Genomic DNA, 16,023 nt, shown 5'->3' on the forward strand with positions numbered 1-16,023 from the left:
ACATGAATGGGTTAAGGAGGTGTGTGTGTGTGTGTATGTATATATATATATATATATGTATATATATGTATGTATGTATGTATGTGTATGTATTCTATATTTATTTCTACTATTACCACTATTTCCATTAATAATATGTATGTGTATGTGTATGTATGTATATGTCTGTCTCGTTTTCATCTTTCCTATACATTCTCTATACTATTCCTTCCTTCTCTTCCTCTCCATTCACTAAGTTTCAGCTTCATTCTGTGTCCACTATCTATTCCTTTTTCCTTTCCTCCACACACACACATTTCCTCCTTTCCTCTCCTCACTCCTTTCCTCTCCTCCTCCTCCTCCTTTCCTCTCCTCCACTCACTCCTCTCCTCCTCCACTCCTCACTCCTCACTCTCCTCCTCACTCACTCCTCCTCCACTCCTCCTCCTCCTCTCCTCCTCCACTCACTCACTCCTCCACTCACTCACTCGTTCCTCCACTCTGGGGTCGGATCCTGGTCGGCTGTTCTATTCTCCTTTCCACTCCACTCACAAGACCCTCACTCCTCGCTCATAGCTCACTCCTCACTCCACTCACTCCGCTCACACAGGCCCTCGCTCCACTCACTCCTCCTCACTCACTCACTCCACACAGACCCTCACTCCTCCTCCCGCTCACTCACTCCGCTTTCCCACTCACTCCGCACCACTCACTCACTCCTCCTCCTCTCTCACTCTCTCCTCCTCACTCACTCTCTCCATCTCTCACTCATTCCTCCTCCTCACTCCTCCCTCACTCCCTCTCTCACTCCTCCTCACTCCTTTCTCACTCCACTCCACACAAACCCTCCTCGCTCCTCCTCACTCCTCCCTCTCTAACTCTCTCACTCCTCCTCTCACTCACTCACTCCCTCCTCCCTCACACTCTCCCCACTCCCTCTCCTCCCCACTCCCACTCCCTCCACTCACTCACTCACTCACTCACTCCTCTCCCACTCCTCACTCACTCACTCACTCACTCCCTCACTCCTCCTCCTCACTCCTCTCTCACTCCCACTCCTCCCTCCTCCTCCTCCACTCACTCACTCTCTCCTCTCCTCTCCTCTCTCACTCTCACTCCTCTCTCACTTTCTCCTCCTCACTCTCTGCCATTGCCATTGCTGTTAGCTCTCTGTTTGTTAGCCAGGACAAGTGTGCTTAAACTCTGAAGGGGGCTTCTTAAAATAAACATGAAAAAAAGATGGATATACCAGTTACACACAAATCGCAATTGGAAACACATTTGACACTTCTGTTTTCCTAATGATATATTGGTTTTATGGATATAGGTTTTGATTTAGGTAAGCTAGGGGGCAGCCATGGCCTATTGGTTAGCACGTTGGACTTGCCAACGGTTGCGGTCGAACCCGACCAGTAAGCCGGCCCGGCCGAAGTTGAGCAAGGCACCTAACCCCTCACTGCTCCCCGGCGCCTGCTGTTGTTGCAGGCGGCTCCTCCTCTCTCCTCACTCACTCTCGCTCACTCCTCACTCCGCTCTCACTCTCACTCTCTCTCGCTCACTCACTCACTCACTCACTCCCACTCCTCACTCCGCTCTCTCACTCTCTCCTCTCCCACTCTCTCCTCCTCCTCCTCACTCACTCACTCCTCCTCACTCCTCTCTCACTCCTCTCTCCTCACTCACTCACTCACTCCTCACTCACTCTCTCCTCACTCACTCCTCACTCCCTCCCTCCTCTCTATTGGTTTGCACGTTGGACTTGTAACGGAGGGTTGCCCGGTCGAACCCGACCAGTAGGCCGCGGCGAAGTTGGGCAAGGCACCCTAACCCCTCACTGCTCCCAGCCGCTGTTGTTGCAGGCAGCTCACTCCTCTCTCACTCACTCTCTCACTCACTCACTCCTCACTCTCTCACTCACTCACTCCCTCACTCCTCACTCTCTCCTCTCTCACTCCTCACCTCTCTCACTCACTCACTCCTCCTCACTCCACTCCTCACTCTCTCCTCCTCTCTCACTCACTGTCTCCTCCTCACTCACTCCTCCTCCTCTCCTCTCTCCTCCTCCTCTCTGCCATTGCCATTGCTGTTAGCTCTCTGTTTGTTAGCCAGGACAAGTGTGCTTAAACTCTGAAGGGAGCTTCTTAAAGTAAACATGAAAAAAGATGGATATGCCAGTTACACACAAATGCGCACAATTGGAAACACATTTGACACTTCTGTTTTTCTAATGATATATTGGTTTATGGATATAGGTTTGATTTGAGTAAGCTAGGGGCAGCCATGGCCTATTGGTTAGCACGTTGGACTTGTAACCGGAGGGTTGCCGGTCCGAACCCCGACCAGTAGGCACGGCCGAAGTTGAGCAGGCACCTAACCCCTCACTGCTCCCCGAGCGCCGCTGTTGTTGCAGGCAGCTCACTGGGCCGGGATTAGTGTGTGCTTCACCTCACTGTGTGTACACTGTGTGCTGAGTGTGTTTCAAAGAAATTCATGGATTGGGATAAATGGAGAGACCAAATTTCCCTCATGGGATCAGAAGAGTATATATACTTATACTTATACTTACAGAGCAAAACATATTCTGCCGTAATTTCCCTACTATTAGTTAAGGTTTATCAATTGATTTAGCTAAAAGTCTTCAGCTATGACATTAATACACAGGGGCACTTAATATGGCATTAATATGGTTTCATTTTTTTAACTAGCATAAAACACTGTCCTGCGATTTATGTACAATGCTGCTATTACACAGGAAATTACTTGTCAATATAATATTAGAAGAATATACTCGAATATACTAGAATGCACTAGAAAATAAGACAGTTTGTCTTCCTCTCCCTACTTGTCTTACTCTTGGCTCCCTCTCCTATCCTCACTCTTCCTCATCCTCACTCTTCCTCTTACTGTCACTGTATTGTTGGGTGTGTCAGGTACAATCACCTTTTGAAGTCAAGTGAAGTCACTTGTTGCCTTTTTACAGTGCTTTGGCTTGATACAGTAGGTGAGTTTACAGTTACACACTAAATTGTTTTTTTTTTTTTTACCTGATGGCGACTTTACACCTGATGTTTTCTCAAATGGGTGTAGCATGAGTGAAGCATTTTGAAAGGCAGTGCCTTAAAAAGGCAAAGACATTACATTCTGTTTCTAAAATAGAGAAGTGTTTTGCAAGACAGTGTGTGTGGTGTTTAACAAAAAGTGTGTGAGGCTGAGAATGTTCTTATCAATACAGATTTGGGTTGAGGTTTGGCTCTCCAAGTGTTAGGTTTTACTAACTGTTGGTTACTTGACATTTTTGTGTTTAAGCAATCGCAAATGCTGTTTGTTCATGTTATCTTACGGAGTATTCTGTCACCATCTATTCATCAAAGCACTACCACTTGTGTCCAGTAGAGGGCTTCATTACCCAAGTGTTGAACAGTGAACAGTTTTATATCTTCTAGAAAAATGTGTAGGAGAGTCTCCTTTGGTGAAAAAGCCATTTTGGAAGATTTTTTTTTATCAGTGTGTAGTATATTGTACAGGAAATCCAATCTATAAATCCCTATATATGAGGATGGAAAACTTGAGGTAGTTTTTGCAGAGTCAGAGGTTGCATGTAGTCCAATGCTCTGAAAGAGGAAAAAGGGTGAATTGGCTTCATACTGGCTTACATAACTCCTCTCTGGGTGTTTTTTCCTCTTTTGTGTGTGTGTGTGTGTGTGTGTGTGTGTGTGTGTGTGTGTGTGTGTGTCAACATAGCTTACATATACTGTCGGTCAATACAACCCCCTGGCAACATCTAACTTAACACACAGGCTGAAAGTGTTAACTGAAAATGATAATGCCAGTCACCTTAAAAAGCAATCAAAGACTTCTATCCAGTGCTTATGTCAATTATCCAGCCAGGGCAGTAGATTATGTCAATTATCCAGCCAGGGCAGTAGATTTTCAACAAGCATGTTCTAGAATAAGTAAAGATCCATTCTAGAACATCAGATCCATTAGAACATCACATTCTCTGCCGTAGTGTGTTCTATTTTGGGAACTACTGGGCTTATTTGAAGAGCATGAGCTCACTGTGAGATAGCAATGCTACGTAAGATAAGGCGGGCTTGTGGAAATATCTGGTGTGTTACAAGCTCCCTGCTTCCCTGGGGTGACTGCTGTCAGTTTTAATGGGGGATGTGTGCATCTAGAGAATCAAAGTACCATAAACTTCTGTGACTGAATATACTCTCAGCATAGCTGGGTACATTCAAGTGGATGTGAACGCTATGTTTCAAAAGTATGACTCTCTGGCCTGCTCTGAAGTTACACAATTGTTTGTTTTAAGGCTCTGTATAGGGGCCTATATATCAACTATTATTGAAGCATGTGCACAGTGTTGTTATTGTACAGTGACACAGAGACACCACATAGGGTTGTCTAGCATTCTATGAAATGGACTATGGACCCTTTCAAGAGAGTTCCATTATCAGCATCATAGTTGGCCCCACAAGACTTCCTTTTTAACATTCCATATGTTATCTTAATGCAGAGGAAGTAGATTGGGGCCCAAATAGAACGTTCAAGCATTGTTTTTGTTTTTATTGTTGAAAGGGACTATATGCCACGGAAGGCTGTTTCAGCCAGCACATTTATTTCTGGCGGATCGTCAGCAACAGCACCAGCATGTTCTTTTATATTCTGCTCTTTCTGTATTCACTCTGTAGACACTAAACATCTTATCTATGCCCAACAGTGCAACTCTTTATTCTACTTCGACACACGCATAAATCCTTCAGCATTTTCACATGCTGATTCACTAGGTGCAACACCCAAACCAAGTCTGTGTAAACAGGTACACTAAAGCAACACAGGTGATGGTCCATCGCATATGTTTGTGCTGGCTGAAAAGCCTTCCAGGAAGTACATGGCATAATGGCAATTGTTGTCCATTTACTGGTCCTGTGTTCACATTCAAATAGCTTACACATTTTAGACATGGCGTACATGCATATGTGGATAATATATACCTATATATCAACTATAATAGATGTGTAAGCTGGGCTATTGAACAGTAACACAGTGACACCACATAGTGTTGACTTTAAACTGTTAATCAGTCTCTAACAATGTATCCACATTCAAATGGGCTAGGGATGCTTCAGTCATATTGTGGACTACGTATTGTGGACATTGATGAAGTGGTCAGTTGTGGTTGTTAATCGGAAGATTCTGTTTTCAGGATCTTGCTCATGGTCTGGCAGAACTTCTGAGCTATGAAGGCAACGTGGAAGAGGATTTCTACACCACTTTTCAGGTCAGAGAATCTGTCTCTCGCACACACGCAGGCAAGCTTGTGCACACACACACACACACACACACACACACACACACACACACACACACACACACACACACACACACACACTACACATGGCTACAGGTCTTTCTGCCCGAGCACACAGAAGTCTACTGAGAGATTATTCATGGCTTTTTGGGTTAGGTAAATAGGACCACACCAACAAGTGTCTTTAGGAGGTACGCTTCAGTGGTTTGCTTGATCCAACATTTGAGTGCAATATTTGGCCAAAATGCACAGCACTTTTTTGGGTTTGTTTTGTCTTTGTCTTCGAAAGTAAAACTCCTCTATGCTAGATTAAACACGGCTAAGAATAGGCACACCGTTCCAGTGAATGTCTATCATTTCAGGTTTTCCAGGAAGAGATGGGTGTCATCAAGGCGTATAATCTCAAACCTGGCGGTGATAAGATTCCTGTGACCAACGTGAATAGAAAAGGTGAGTAGAGTCTGAAAACTTAAACGGTCAGGTTCAAAATTCAAATTACTATTAAAAAATATTCAAGTACATATTCAGTAAGAATTCACAAAATGTCACTCAAGTCATATAATTTGTCTCATGTTAAAGGTTCTCACTAGGCCCTCATGGACGCCACTAGGCCCTGTTTGAAGATAAGCTTGAACTTGTTAAAGATGCAGCATCAGTTATGCGCCTGTTTTTTTTGCATAAGCAAACCATAGTTAACTCCAAAACCTCTATATACAGTATACATATGTAAACTTTAGATAGTCACTGTGTTTGGAACATCTGCTTAGTCACTACACAGTGCACTATATAGTGAGCGGTGAATATATACTGTATACAGCTCTGGAAAAGAAAATGAACATTGCACATTTTGACTGATGTCATCCTACAGTTGCTGAGTGACATTCGAATGAGTTGATGGTCATAAAATTTGAATATGACCGTCAACTCATTCGAATGTCACTCACTAACATTTTGTCACTCACTAACACTTTGGCAGAGGCCTTTGTCCAAAGCGAATATAATATATATATATATGTATACATACATACATATTACTGTGTAATAGAGGAGGCCCTAGTTCAGCCCCTCTGATGCGGCCCTAGTTCAGCCCCAGTCTGGCATCTCCCTGCCGGTGCTCTCTATGTGTATACTCAGTGTTCCCCTTCTCCCCATTTCCTGTAGAGTACGTCCAGCTGTACATTGACTTCCTGCTGAATAAGTCCATTGAGAAGCCCTTCGCTGCCTTCTACCATGGATTCCACAGTGTGTGTGCCTCTGACGCCATCATGGTGAGCAACTGTTTCCATTCCGCTCCGAAAAAGTAAAGTGAAAAAGACGAAGAAAAAGCAGTCAACTGAAAGGTCATGTTCCCCTTGAGAAACAAGCTTTTTTACCATGCTCTAAATGGAAACATGAGGAAGGCTATCCTCAAACAAATAAGGTTCTGGCAGAAGCTGTGTGGATTGTGGTTGTGTGTTTTTTCTCCTTTATAGGCCCTGTGCATCAGTAATCAACACATTGTCAGTCATTTGCATGCAGCGTCTAATAGTTTGTGACAGTGTGTTGTTAAGCGCCATGAACTCTAGAATGTTCCAAGAGTTATTTGGAGATGGCAAGACCGGGAGAAGCAAGATAGAGGGCAGAGTTTTGGGGCTGTGTGTGTGTGTGTGTGTGTGTGTGTGTGTGTGTGTGTGTGTGTGTGTGTGTGTGTGTGTGTGTGTGTGTGTCTGTGTGTGAATAAAGTCTGTGAAGGCTGCTTTTGTGTTGGGAGACACCCCGCCCCCTTTCTTGGCAGCTGTCCCTCTGACGAAGTTTGTGTGTGTGTGTGTGTGTGTGTGTGTGTGTGTGTGTGTGTGTGTGTGTGTGTGTGTGTGTGTGTGCGTGCGCGCACGTATGCATGTGCACACTCGCTCTCTCCCTCCCTACAGTCTCCCAGCACCCGAGAGAGCTGAGCCTGTTCTTTTGCAAGGCCTATATAATGTCTATAGGGGTCCACTGGAAGAAAAGCAACACATACAAGCCCGACACTCCTCCAAGAATAACAATTAGGAGACGGGTCCCTGTACAAAACGAGCCGTTCTTCCCTGCAGAGGGAGTCTGCATGGGGCTTCATACTGTTCAGGATGTGTGCACGTCCCTCGTCCCTTTCGGTTGGTGACATTTCCGTCAGGTTTAATGAGCTCGTCTGGGCTGGACAGTGTCCTCAATGCTGCCAGCCCGAGGCAGAGATGGCCACCCCTCGCATTCTGAGCCTCTCTTGCACTTTCTACTATGGAGGGGCTGCGGTTGCACTTATTGGTTTGGCAAAGAGTCTCTATCATGCATAATGCAATAGACAAATAGATTGTTGCAGCAGCGATGCTTGCAAAACACAATGTGTTTCAATGCATTTAGTGCAAACAGTACTGTTGTAGGCTGTGCAAGCTTTGTTCACTTTAAAAAAAGTATGTAGTAATGTTTCTTTTTTTCCTTGCACCACTGTGCAGAACAATTGCCTTATATAGCTTCCTCCTCGCGCTCGGCTTCACACAAAAACACAGGCCATGGAAATTTCCTCTTGTCTGCCCTGGCATTGCTGGGTACCCGTTTGGGCACTCGTCTGGCAGGCATAGACCCACTGGAAGAAAACACTTGAATTTATTAATTCCCATTTGTTTTTTTATTGCTATATGGGTGCAATTGGGTTGGGGAACTGCAGCAACAGAACAGAAGAAACCACAAGCAGCTCAATTCGGTTTAGCTCAGTAGTTTTCCAAATGTATTGCAGACGAGACTGACACCACCCATTGTGGCCCTCAGACAGTGTTTTTACCAGCATATCAGGAAAGCAAACGCCCTGAAGTCACCCAGCAAAAACACAACAAAAGGAAAACACAACAAAATAAAATCAACCGAGTAAACAGAGTAAAAACAGAGAGGACACGTGTGCGACGTGTATTTTGAACCATACGTGCAGCCGTCCCCTGCAGCTTTTGAGAACAGAGGCAAAAGTGCAGCACAAAACACGGTGTATCTTTAGGTCCGTACATGAAGGTCTGTGCGCGGCCACATGAACCTGCCTCTCTTTAACCAGCCAAGTCATTATTTAAAGAAGGGGGGGGCCCTCTCGGCAGCCCCGACAGACCTCATGTGGAGCAGCGCCGGCCACTCGGGTCGTCTTTCCACACTGAGTCACGAGTGGAAAAAAAAAAAAGGTTTACTTACCCGCTTTTGGCTCCGTTCCATCTGCGGCCCTAGATCATGACCCACCACCCTCCCCCTGCCCTCCCCCCTGCCCCCTCCCCCCTCTCCCCTGCCCTCTCCCCCCTCCTCCCACCCACCCCCTTCATCCAGGGTTATGCAACAGATGACTCTGCGTGCGGGGAGGGGCTTACATAATCTGCTTTTGGTCAGCTGGGCCTCAACCAGTGGTGCTAAAGGGGGGGTTGGGGGGGGGGGGGGTTGTGAGGGTGGAGGTTGAGTGAAGGAGAGAGGGAGGGGGGGGGGGGCTTGAGTGAAGAGGGGAGGGAGTGCAAGTGCTGTGTGGTGATAGGTGAGTGTGAAGGTGGAGTGATGAGGGGGGGGCAGAGAGAGGAGAGTGACAGATGGGTCCTCTAGCAGTTCCTGACTCCTGGCTGAGGAAATAGAGAGAGGGAGAGATAGAGAGAGAGAGAGAGAGAGAGAGAGAGAGCGCTAGCTAGACATTCTTTGATCCTCAAAGGGAGATTAATATTGCATCATGTGACAGAGCAAATCCCCATTTTTTTTCCACTGAAAAACTGCTTCAGCATTATACAGAACACAATATGATGTCATGCTCTGACACTGTTGTTTCTTGCAGTAACTTCGTAACTGCATGAAGCACTATGGTGTGTGTATGTATGTCCCTCCCTCTCGCTCTCTCTCTTTCTGTCTGTGTGTGTGTGTGTGTGTGTGTGTGTGTGTGTGTGTGTGTGTGTGTGTGCGCACACGTTGCAATATTGCACGCTGCATATTGCATCCAACACCATCAGCTGGTGTCTGTCTGCAACTGAGCAGACTTCAAGGCGTTGTCAGTGGACCTGGCACCTGTTTAGGGTGTCGGTTTGCATACTGATAAGTTAGTGTACATGAAGCTGTTGTAAGCTGTCAGCTAAGGTCAAGAGCGCAGTCTTGCTCCATCGGGGAAAGTGGACTTCCATGACTGACGCAGAAGACTTATGGTATGCATGATGGATTGACAGAGTGCTTTAAAGGTGCTGTCAAAGACAGTTAATGGTTTTACGGCCTAGGCGCTGTCTTATCTTTGATCTCTATAACTCTGTAGACAGATAGGAGTGTCGCCAGAGGTGATCACTGCTGTTGGAGTCTTGCATGCAGTGAAAATATAGAATTTTTCCAATCACTTTTTTTCCAATGTTAGTTTATGTCGTCTGTAAACATCCTTGCCATCTCACACTATATCTTTCCTGTTTCCTTTCCTTTTAGCACATGTGTACACAATTCTAGATAGATGATGAAGAATAACATGTATCTATCTATTTAAGTGAGTAAATACAGGGCTGGCTTGATAGTGATAAAAAGAGGTCATGTTTGATCTGTGATTAGTTACACAGTGTGAGTCCGGGGAATAGTGCATACCAAAATCACTGCTGTTTGCGTCTCTCAAGTAGAATTGCTGTCTCCATATAATGATATGACGTCTGCTTGATGGCTGTGGAAAATTACAGCCTCATCTCTCCACGGGCCTCTCCATGTTGATATTTCAAGCATACCGCAGTGACAGGGGTCATTGTGGACAAGGAGTAACTGCACCCACATGGCAGGCCTGGAGGGTGTATTTACTATTAACCCTTAAAGCTATATGGAATATTGGAAAATGAACGTTCTAAAGAATATCTGGGGTCATTGAATTCAACCAGAGTCATATACCTTTATATGGGTCTGAATTCAACATAGAATTTTAGAACATTCAATTGTTGCGGAACGGAATCTTATGTTAGAATGTTCAAAAACCCAAACCTTTAAGGGTTAAGCCAAACAGAGAAGCTGTTAGGATGAGTTCAGGGAAAGGCGTGTGTGTCTTGAGCTCATTCAACCTTATTTCAAAGTGTCTGCAGTAGATGAACTTATTAATTTGACTGACACTTTTATCCAAAGTGACTTACACACTGTATGTCAATTATTACAAGGGCTAGTCTCCCCAGCACAACTCCCTAGGTGTAGCTCCTTAACCACTGTGCTACCTCCGCCCTGTTAAACTACAGTTAAACTATGACACAGCATGTGTGTATTTCAGTATGTCAACTGTAACCATCCACCTAGAGACCTATATTCCAAGAAGAGGGTCCCTTGTGCTCTAATCTTAATCAGATAACCAGCAAAATGGAGAGCAGTCAGGGTGGAAGAGATAACCTCATGACCTCACACTGCGCGTTCAAAGGCGGTGCGGGTCCAGTGGGATGTTGCCTCTAATCGGAGTGTGGTGTGGAATTTGGTGTGGATGTGGCAAAATGCTGAGCTGGATCCGCATGCGTCACCCCTCAGCTGATAGAGTGGCTTCACAGTGGGCTTGGGCATCTCAAGGAGCGGCATGCCCAGGCATTTGGTTTGGTTTACCTGTGGGGGTTTTGTGGAGGTCAGAAGTCTGAAGAAGAGCATAAAGCTCGAAGCATCACTGTTTTGGGAATCTCATTAAAATTGCAATGAAAGGGAGCAACAGTGTGCGGACTTCTATATACTTTTATACCTTTCGCTACAAGATTTAAGAAAAATCAAAGTCCCTGGGGCTTTGTGGTCTCTGGTGGGGGTGCATCTGCATCTTTTTTCAGTGCCTGCTTACAGTAAAACCTCCTAATCTCTAGGCTATTTGCTACATTTGCTACAAAAAGGACTTTTTTGGTGTTTTGTGGGGGGAACCTACCCCCGAATTTAACATTAGCTAAATGTTTTTGTTTGTATGCATTATAGTTATTTGTACCAGCTTATTGCACACTGCATGATGGCATCAGAGCTAGTGAATGTTACAGATGAATTGAATTATTTGAAGGTTTTCCATATAAAGCTGATCTAACTAAAGAACTGTTAGGCTGTATTCTGTTGGAAATATAATAATAAAGTATTGGCTAACACTTTACTTAGGTTTCTACATAAGAGTGACATAACCCTAACACTAACTCTAACTTGTCATGTCAAAAACTGAATGACACTTGACAGAAGCGAATGACAAAAGCATTATGTCATAAACGTTTATGACACGTTCATGACACTGTCATGTCACTCTTATGTAGATACCTTCAAGTAAAGTGTAACCAAGTATTGTTTAAAGCCATATATGAATGTCAGACATGCCCCTGTAAAATTTGAAAATTCGATACCGTAATAAATAGGCCAAAGACACACAGTAAGACTAAAAGACTATATTTCATATATATGTGAGCCACATAAGTCCTGATAATTCGGTCGGTCAAACAGCCATATCCATACAGCTTTGTGGCAGAACAGCGGTCATTGAAGGTCATTCATCTGATTGAATTAATTCCCAAGTCCCTATTGATCCCCAAGGGGAAATTCAAGGTACAGACATGACACACAACATGCACTTACAGCAGAATGGTAAATATAAGTATAAACATATAACCAAAGTCCACTGTACAATAGAGACAGTAGAAGATAAGAAAAACTAACAAAACTAAATACTAAATATACTATATAAATTAAATTAAAAAAATAATAATAAAAAAGCGTCTGCTAAATACCCGTCCACTTTAACTCGACATCCTTCCTTTCTGTGAGTTTAATGAGTGTTTTCCCCTGCAGCTGCTGCGACCGGAGGAGGTGGAGGTGTTGGTGTGTGGAAGCCCCCATCTGGACATGGTGTCGCTGCAGAGGGTGGCCCAGTACGAGGGCTACAGCAAGACTGACCCCACCATCCGGTACATTGTCCATGTGTTCATTGGGCTTTCATTACATTACATTACATTACATTACATTTGGCTGACGCATTTTTAGCCAAAGCGACTAACAACATGGTAAACAGTTTAAGTTTTAGAGCAATTCTCAACAATTTTAGGACAATTTAAAAAACATTAGAGTACAGTAAGAATAAGTGCATCAGTGAGTGCTGTTTTTAACAGTTACTTGTCAGTTTAAGACGGCTGGTGAGTGCTAGGATCAGTAAGACTTGTTGTAAGTGTTGCTATGAGAGGAGATGTTCTCTAAAGAGCTGGGTCTTCAGAAGATTTTTGAAAATGGAGAAGGATGTCCCTGCCCTTGTAAGAACTGGCAGTGTGTTCCACCAACGAGGAACAACAGATGAGAAAAGTTTGGATTGGCTTGGCGCCCGGTGGTTGGCGTGGTTAGTCTGAGGGGCCTTAGCGGTCTGGAGGTAGTGTATGTCTGTATGAGGGCATACAGACATACACTACCTCCAGACTGGCGCCCTCAGAGCACCAGAGCACAAGCAAGCACGCACATAGCTGTTGCTTTAATCCCTAGTTGAGCTCATAATCCTAGAAATATAATGTTGAAACATTTTGGACAACCCCATGGAAATGACTTACTGAGATAAGGGGGCATTTACAATGAGTGTGAACAGTGTGCAGAAACAACAAGAAAGATTGCGCTCCCCTGAACTCTCTTATTAAACTACAGTTACACTCAGAGCCTAGAATAAACAAGCCTGTCTTGTTTGGTTGATAGCCCTGTCATCTTTGTGTCTGTTACCATGTTTATACGGTTTATTTTGTCCTCCCATGCCCTTGCCCCTTCCCCCAGAGCATTCTGGGATGTGGTTCTGGCGTTCCCTTTGGAGCTGCAGAAACGCCTCCTCCACTTCTGCACAGGAAGTGACCGCGTCCCTGTGGGAGGCATGGCCGACCTCAACTTCAAGATCACCAAGCACGACGTCTCAACCGACTGGTAAGGCCTCTCCCCCCATTTCTGCACTGTTGCCTCTGCAGATAAGGATGTTTATGTGTTGAAAGGCATCCAAAAGTGGTCTGAAAAAGGACATTTGGTCCAGCTGGTGCATTCAACTGGGAATCTTACACAAAACAAATTTCCAGGACAGACATACAGCAGGAGCAATAGAAGTGAAATAAGTTGATGATTTAAACTTTTGATGTATTTATTGTGTTGTTGGAGTCGTAAACATTTACTGCACGTCAGATACATCAGTTTTGTTGCCAATTTTAGTGATGACTGTGATGTCATTTATTATTTGCTACAACTGAGCACAGGAGATCAGGTGGAGATTATGCTGACCAGTGGTAGTAGTGGAAAACGTGTTGGACATCCTAAAAACATAAAACATTTGTTATAGTTTGGCAGCAGGATGGTTGACCCCCTCTATTGTTATATTTGTAGTGGGAGTAGAGGAGTTTGGAACATAAGATCCTTTATAGGTGCATTTCTTTCCAGTGTACAAAAATGAGTCACAACAAACAAACTTTGAAACTAACACAATCATTATGGTCTGAACGTTGTGTTATGCTTTTTTGTCGCCAGAGAGTGAGATCCCAGAGAGTGTTTGATTCCATGGGGGTTGTGTCAAAGATATGGGGATGACAAGCTTGGGGATACAATATGATTGGTTGTTTCCTGTCAATTATCACATGGCCTGACTATTTTTGTCTGCACAGATGTTGATATTAATAGTCCTGTTTTGTAATATCAACATTAATGTTAATATTTGCAGGGTGCTGAGGCATAACTTGTGCACTGGAATAAATGTTTGATGATTTAGACATCTGTTATTCAGATCGGTCTCAGAATCAGCTACTGTGTATGTAGATCAGTTCAAATACACAACAAACCCAAGACTTGTACTTTGTGCATGGTGTTCTGCTTTGAGATGCTTCATGTAATTCTTCACTCTTCCTGTCTCTTTCCCCAGGCTGCCAGTGTCCCATACCTGTTTCAACCAGATCTGCCTACCTCCCTACAAAAGCAAGAAAGAACTGCGACAAAAATTAACCATTGCCATCTCCAATGCTGAGGGCTTTGGCCTGGAGTGAATTAGAAGTTCATAGAAGGTCAACATCAGAAGATCTCCAGGCACTTCTTTTAAGTCAATAAACACTAATAGGTGCGACACATTTAGTCCTCTTTGAAGGATAATGTGTGGTATGTCCCAGAGGAGACTGAAAGAATCCCACATCTCCACATTCACAACTTTTATACTAGAGTTTATTTAAGAGGGTTTTTTATTATTTGTTTTCTGACCTCTGTAAAACCCACATTTCTCTAGGACAGCCATCGAGCACCATTGTTTCTGTTACAAATTGCGTGATGTAAGAAGTGATACCTTGATTTGCTTACATTTTTAAACCAAGCAAGAAAATATCCCCCAAAAATGTATTATCTAACACCTGACATTTACGGCAGATAGTGTTGGTTACGTAACAAGTAAACGGAGACTGTTCACACACTGAGGTGCTGTCACTTGTACAATCAAGGCTCGCATGGAATCTGGGTCAGCAGAGGGTTGGTCGGGGTAAAAAATAACTTTGCTAACAATCGGTCAGCCTAAAGCTGGCTGTGTCTCTTAAAGGGACACGGCACATTTTCACTACGCACCTTTGATCAGCCTTACCTATAGGCTGGTGTTGGCTATCGGACACATACCTTGCCCTTTAAATGTCACAGTCTGTGTTGTCTTGTTCATTTGAGCAAATGAAGAAATTCAAAGCATTTTTTTGTGTGTTATTAAGTGTTATTAATGGACCAAGAGATTTCATTGCTTTTTGCCTGCTCTTGTTGTACTTGAAGTTGACGACCTTTTAGGTCTTTAAGCCTGAAGGGATTTTGTATTTGTTTTTTTTTGTGATACTGTGCTTGTCCTGTGTTTCGCTACGTGAAGTGGAATCTGCCAGTGGCTTTTGTTGAGAGTAACGCGCTGCCGCCACAACTTCCACGCTCCGCTGTCTGACAGATAATTCAACCTTGACTGACTGATCGTCTGTCTTGATCCCTCAACTCAAACAGGTGGTCAGAAAGGTCTGCGGAGTTTTTACAACGACCTTGTTCTGACCTTACTTCATGTGTCAGGTTCCCCTTCGAGTGTAGTGCTGTGAGTCACTACAGCTCACAGCCACATGGTACTTCAGTGGAGATGTGCGTAGTACACACACCAAGGCCATGATAGCTCCAGACTTCTATAATGATAACTATTGATAACTAGCCTCGGCTTTGCACATATCGTTAGCTGACCTCAAGGACCCTTTGTTCCAGCGCCGTGCCTATAGATTATCTTTGGTTCCGTGTCACCGTGGCGACAGAACGCCACACAAACTCTGTGCCCAACAAAAAGAGGCCTTGTCGAGGTGGCCAGACTCGACGCAGAAGACTGAATACCGTTGTATTTGCCATGTATTTATTTTGACGTGAACGCCTTTTAAACCGTGCTGAATAAAAGTGCTTTGCAGTGCAAAGGAGTCTTGAGTTTTTCTCTGTGCTTTATTTTCTCTGCTCCACTTTGTGCTCATGCTGTCTTCCAACAGACAGGTTGTTGCCAGGTTGTAAGGGGATTGAAGTGGTCTCAACTTGAGGCTCTGAAACTCAATTTAGAGTATTTAGGTTATAAAGGGCTTTTGCATGAAGGTCCTCCTGAATCCTGTCTTTCTCATAAGAGTGAGATTCATTGTTTGAGGAGGATTGCTGACTTAGATTGCAGATTTAGAAAAGCATTCTGGCAGAGGTACAGCAGAAATGAGTGAGAAGATGAAACCTCTGGAATTATGAAGATTGTTTTGCAAGAAGGCCTTGGAGCTAAACTTGTGGAAATAAAAGCC

At 44.1% G+C, this 16,023-nt stretch overlaps 1 protein-coding gene across 1 annotated transcript in view; it reads left to right on the forward strand.

Moving 5' to 3' along the window:
* hectd2 (HECT domain containing 2) overlaps nucleotides 1-15,663 on the forward strand; it is a gene marked incomplete in the record, with an annotated part of 48,617 nt that extends 32,954 nt beyond the window's left edge. The window contains 6 exon segments of the mRNA XM_048233708.1: nucleotides 5,189-5,263; nucleotides 5,656-5,743; nucleotides 6,455-6,561; nucleotides 12,050-12,165; nucleotides 13,007-13,150; nucleotides 14,127-15,663. Of these exon segments, the coding sequence (XP_048089665.1) occupies nucleotides 5,189-5,263; nucleotides 5,656-5,743; nucleotides 6,455-6,561; nucleotides 12,050-12,165; nucleotides 13,007-13,150; nucleotides 14,127-14,247 (651 nt within the window).
* Between the last annotated feature and the right edge of the window lie 360 nt (nucleotides 15,664-16,023).

This window comes from Alosa alosa, chromosome 22 (assembly GCF_017589495.1).
Source record: "Alosa alosa isolate M-15738 ecotype Scorff River chromosome 22, AALO_Geno_1.1, whole genome shotgun sequence".
Classification (NCBI taxonomy): domain Eukaryota; kingdom Metazoa; phylum Chordata; class Actinopteri; order Clupeiformes; family Clupeidae; genus Alosa; species Alosa alosa.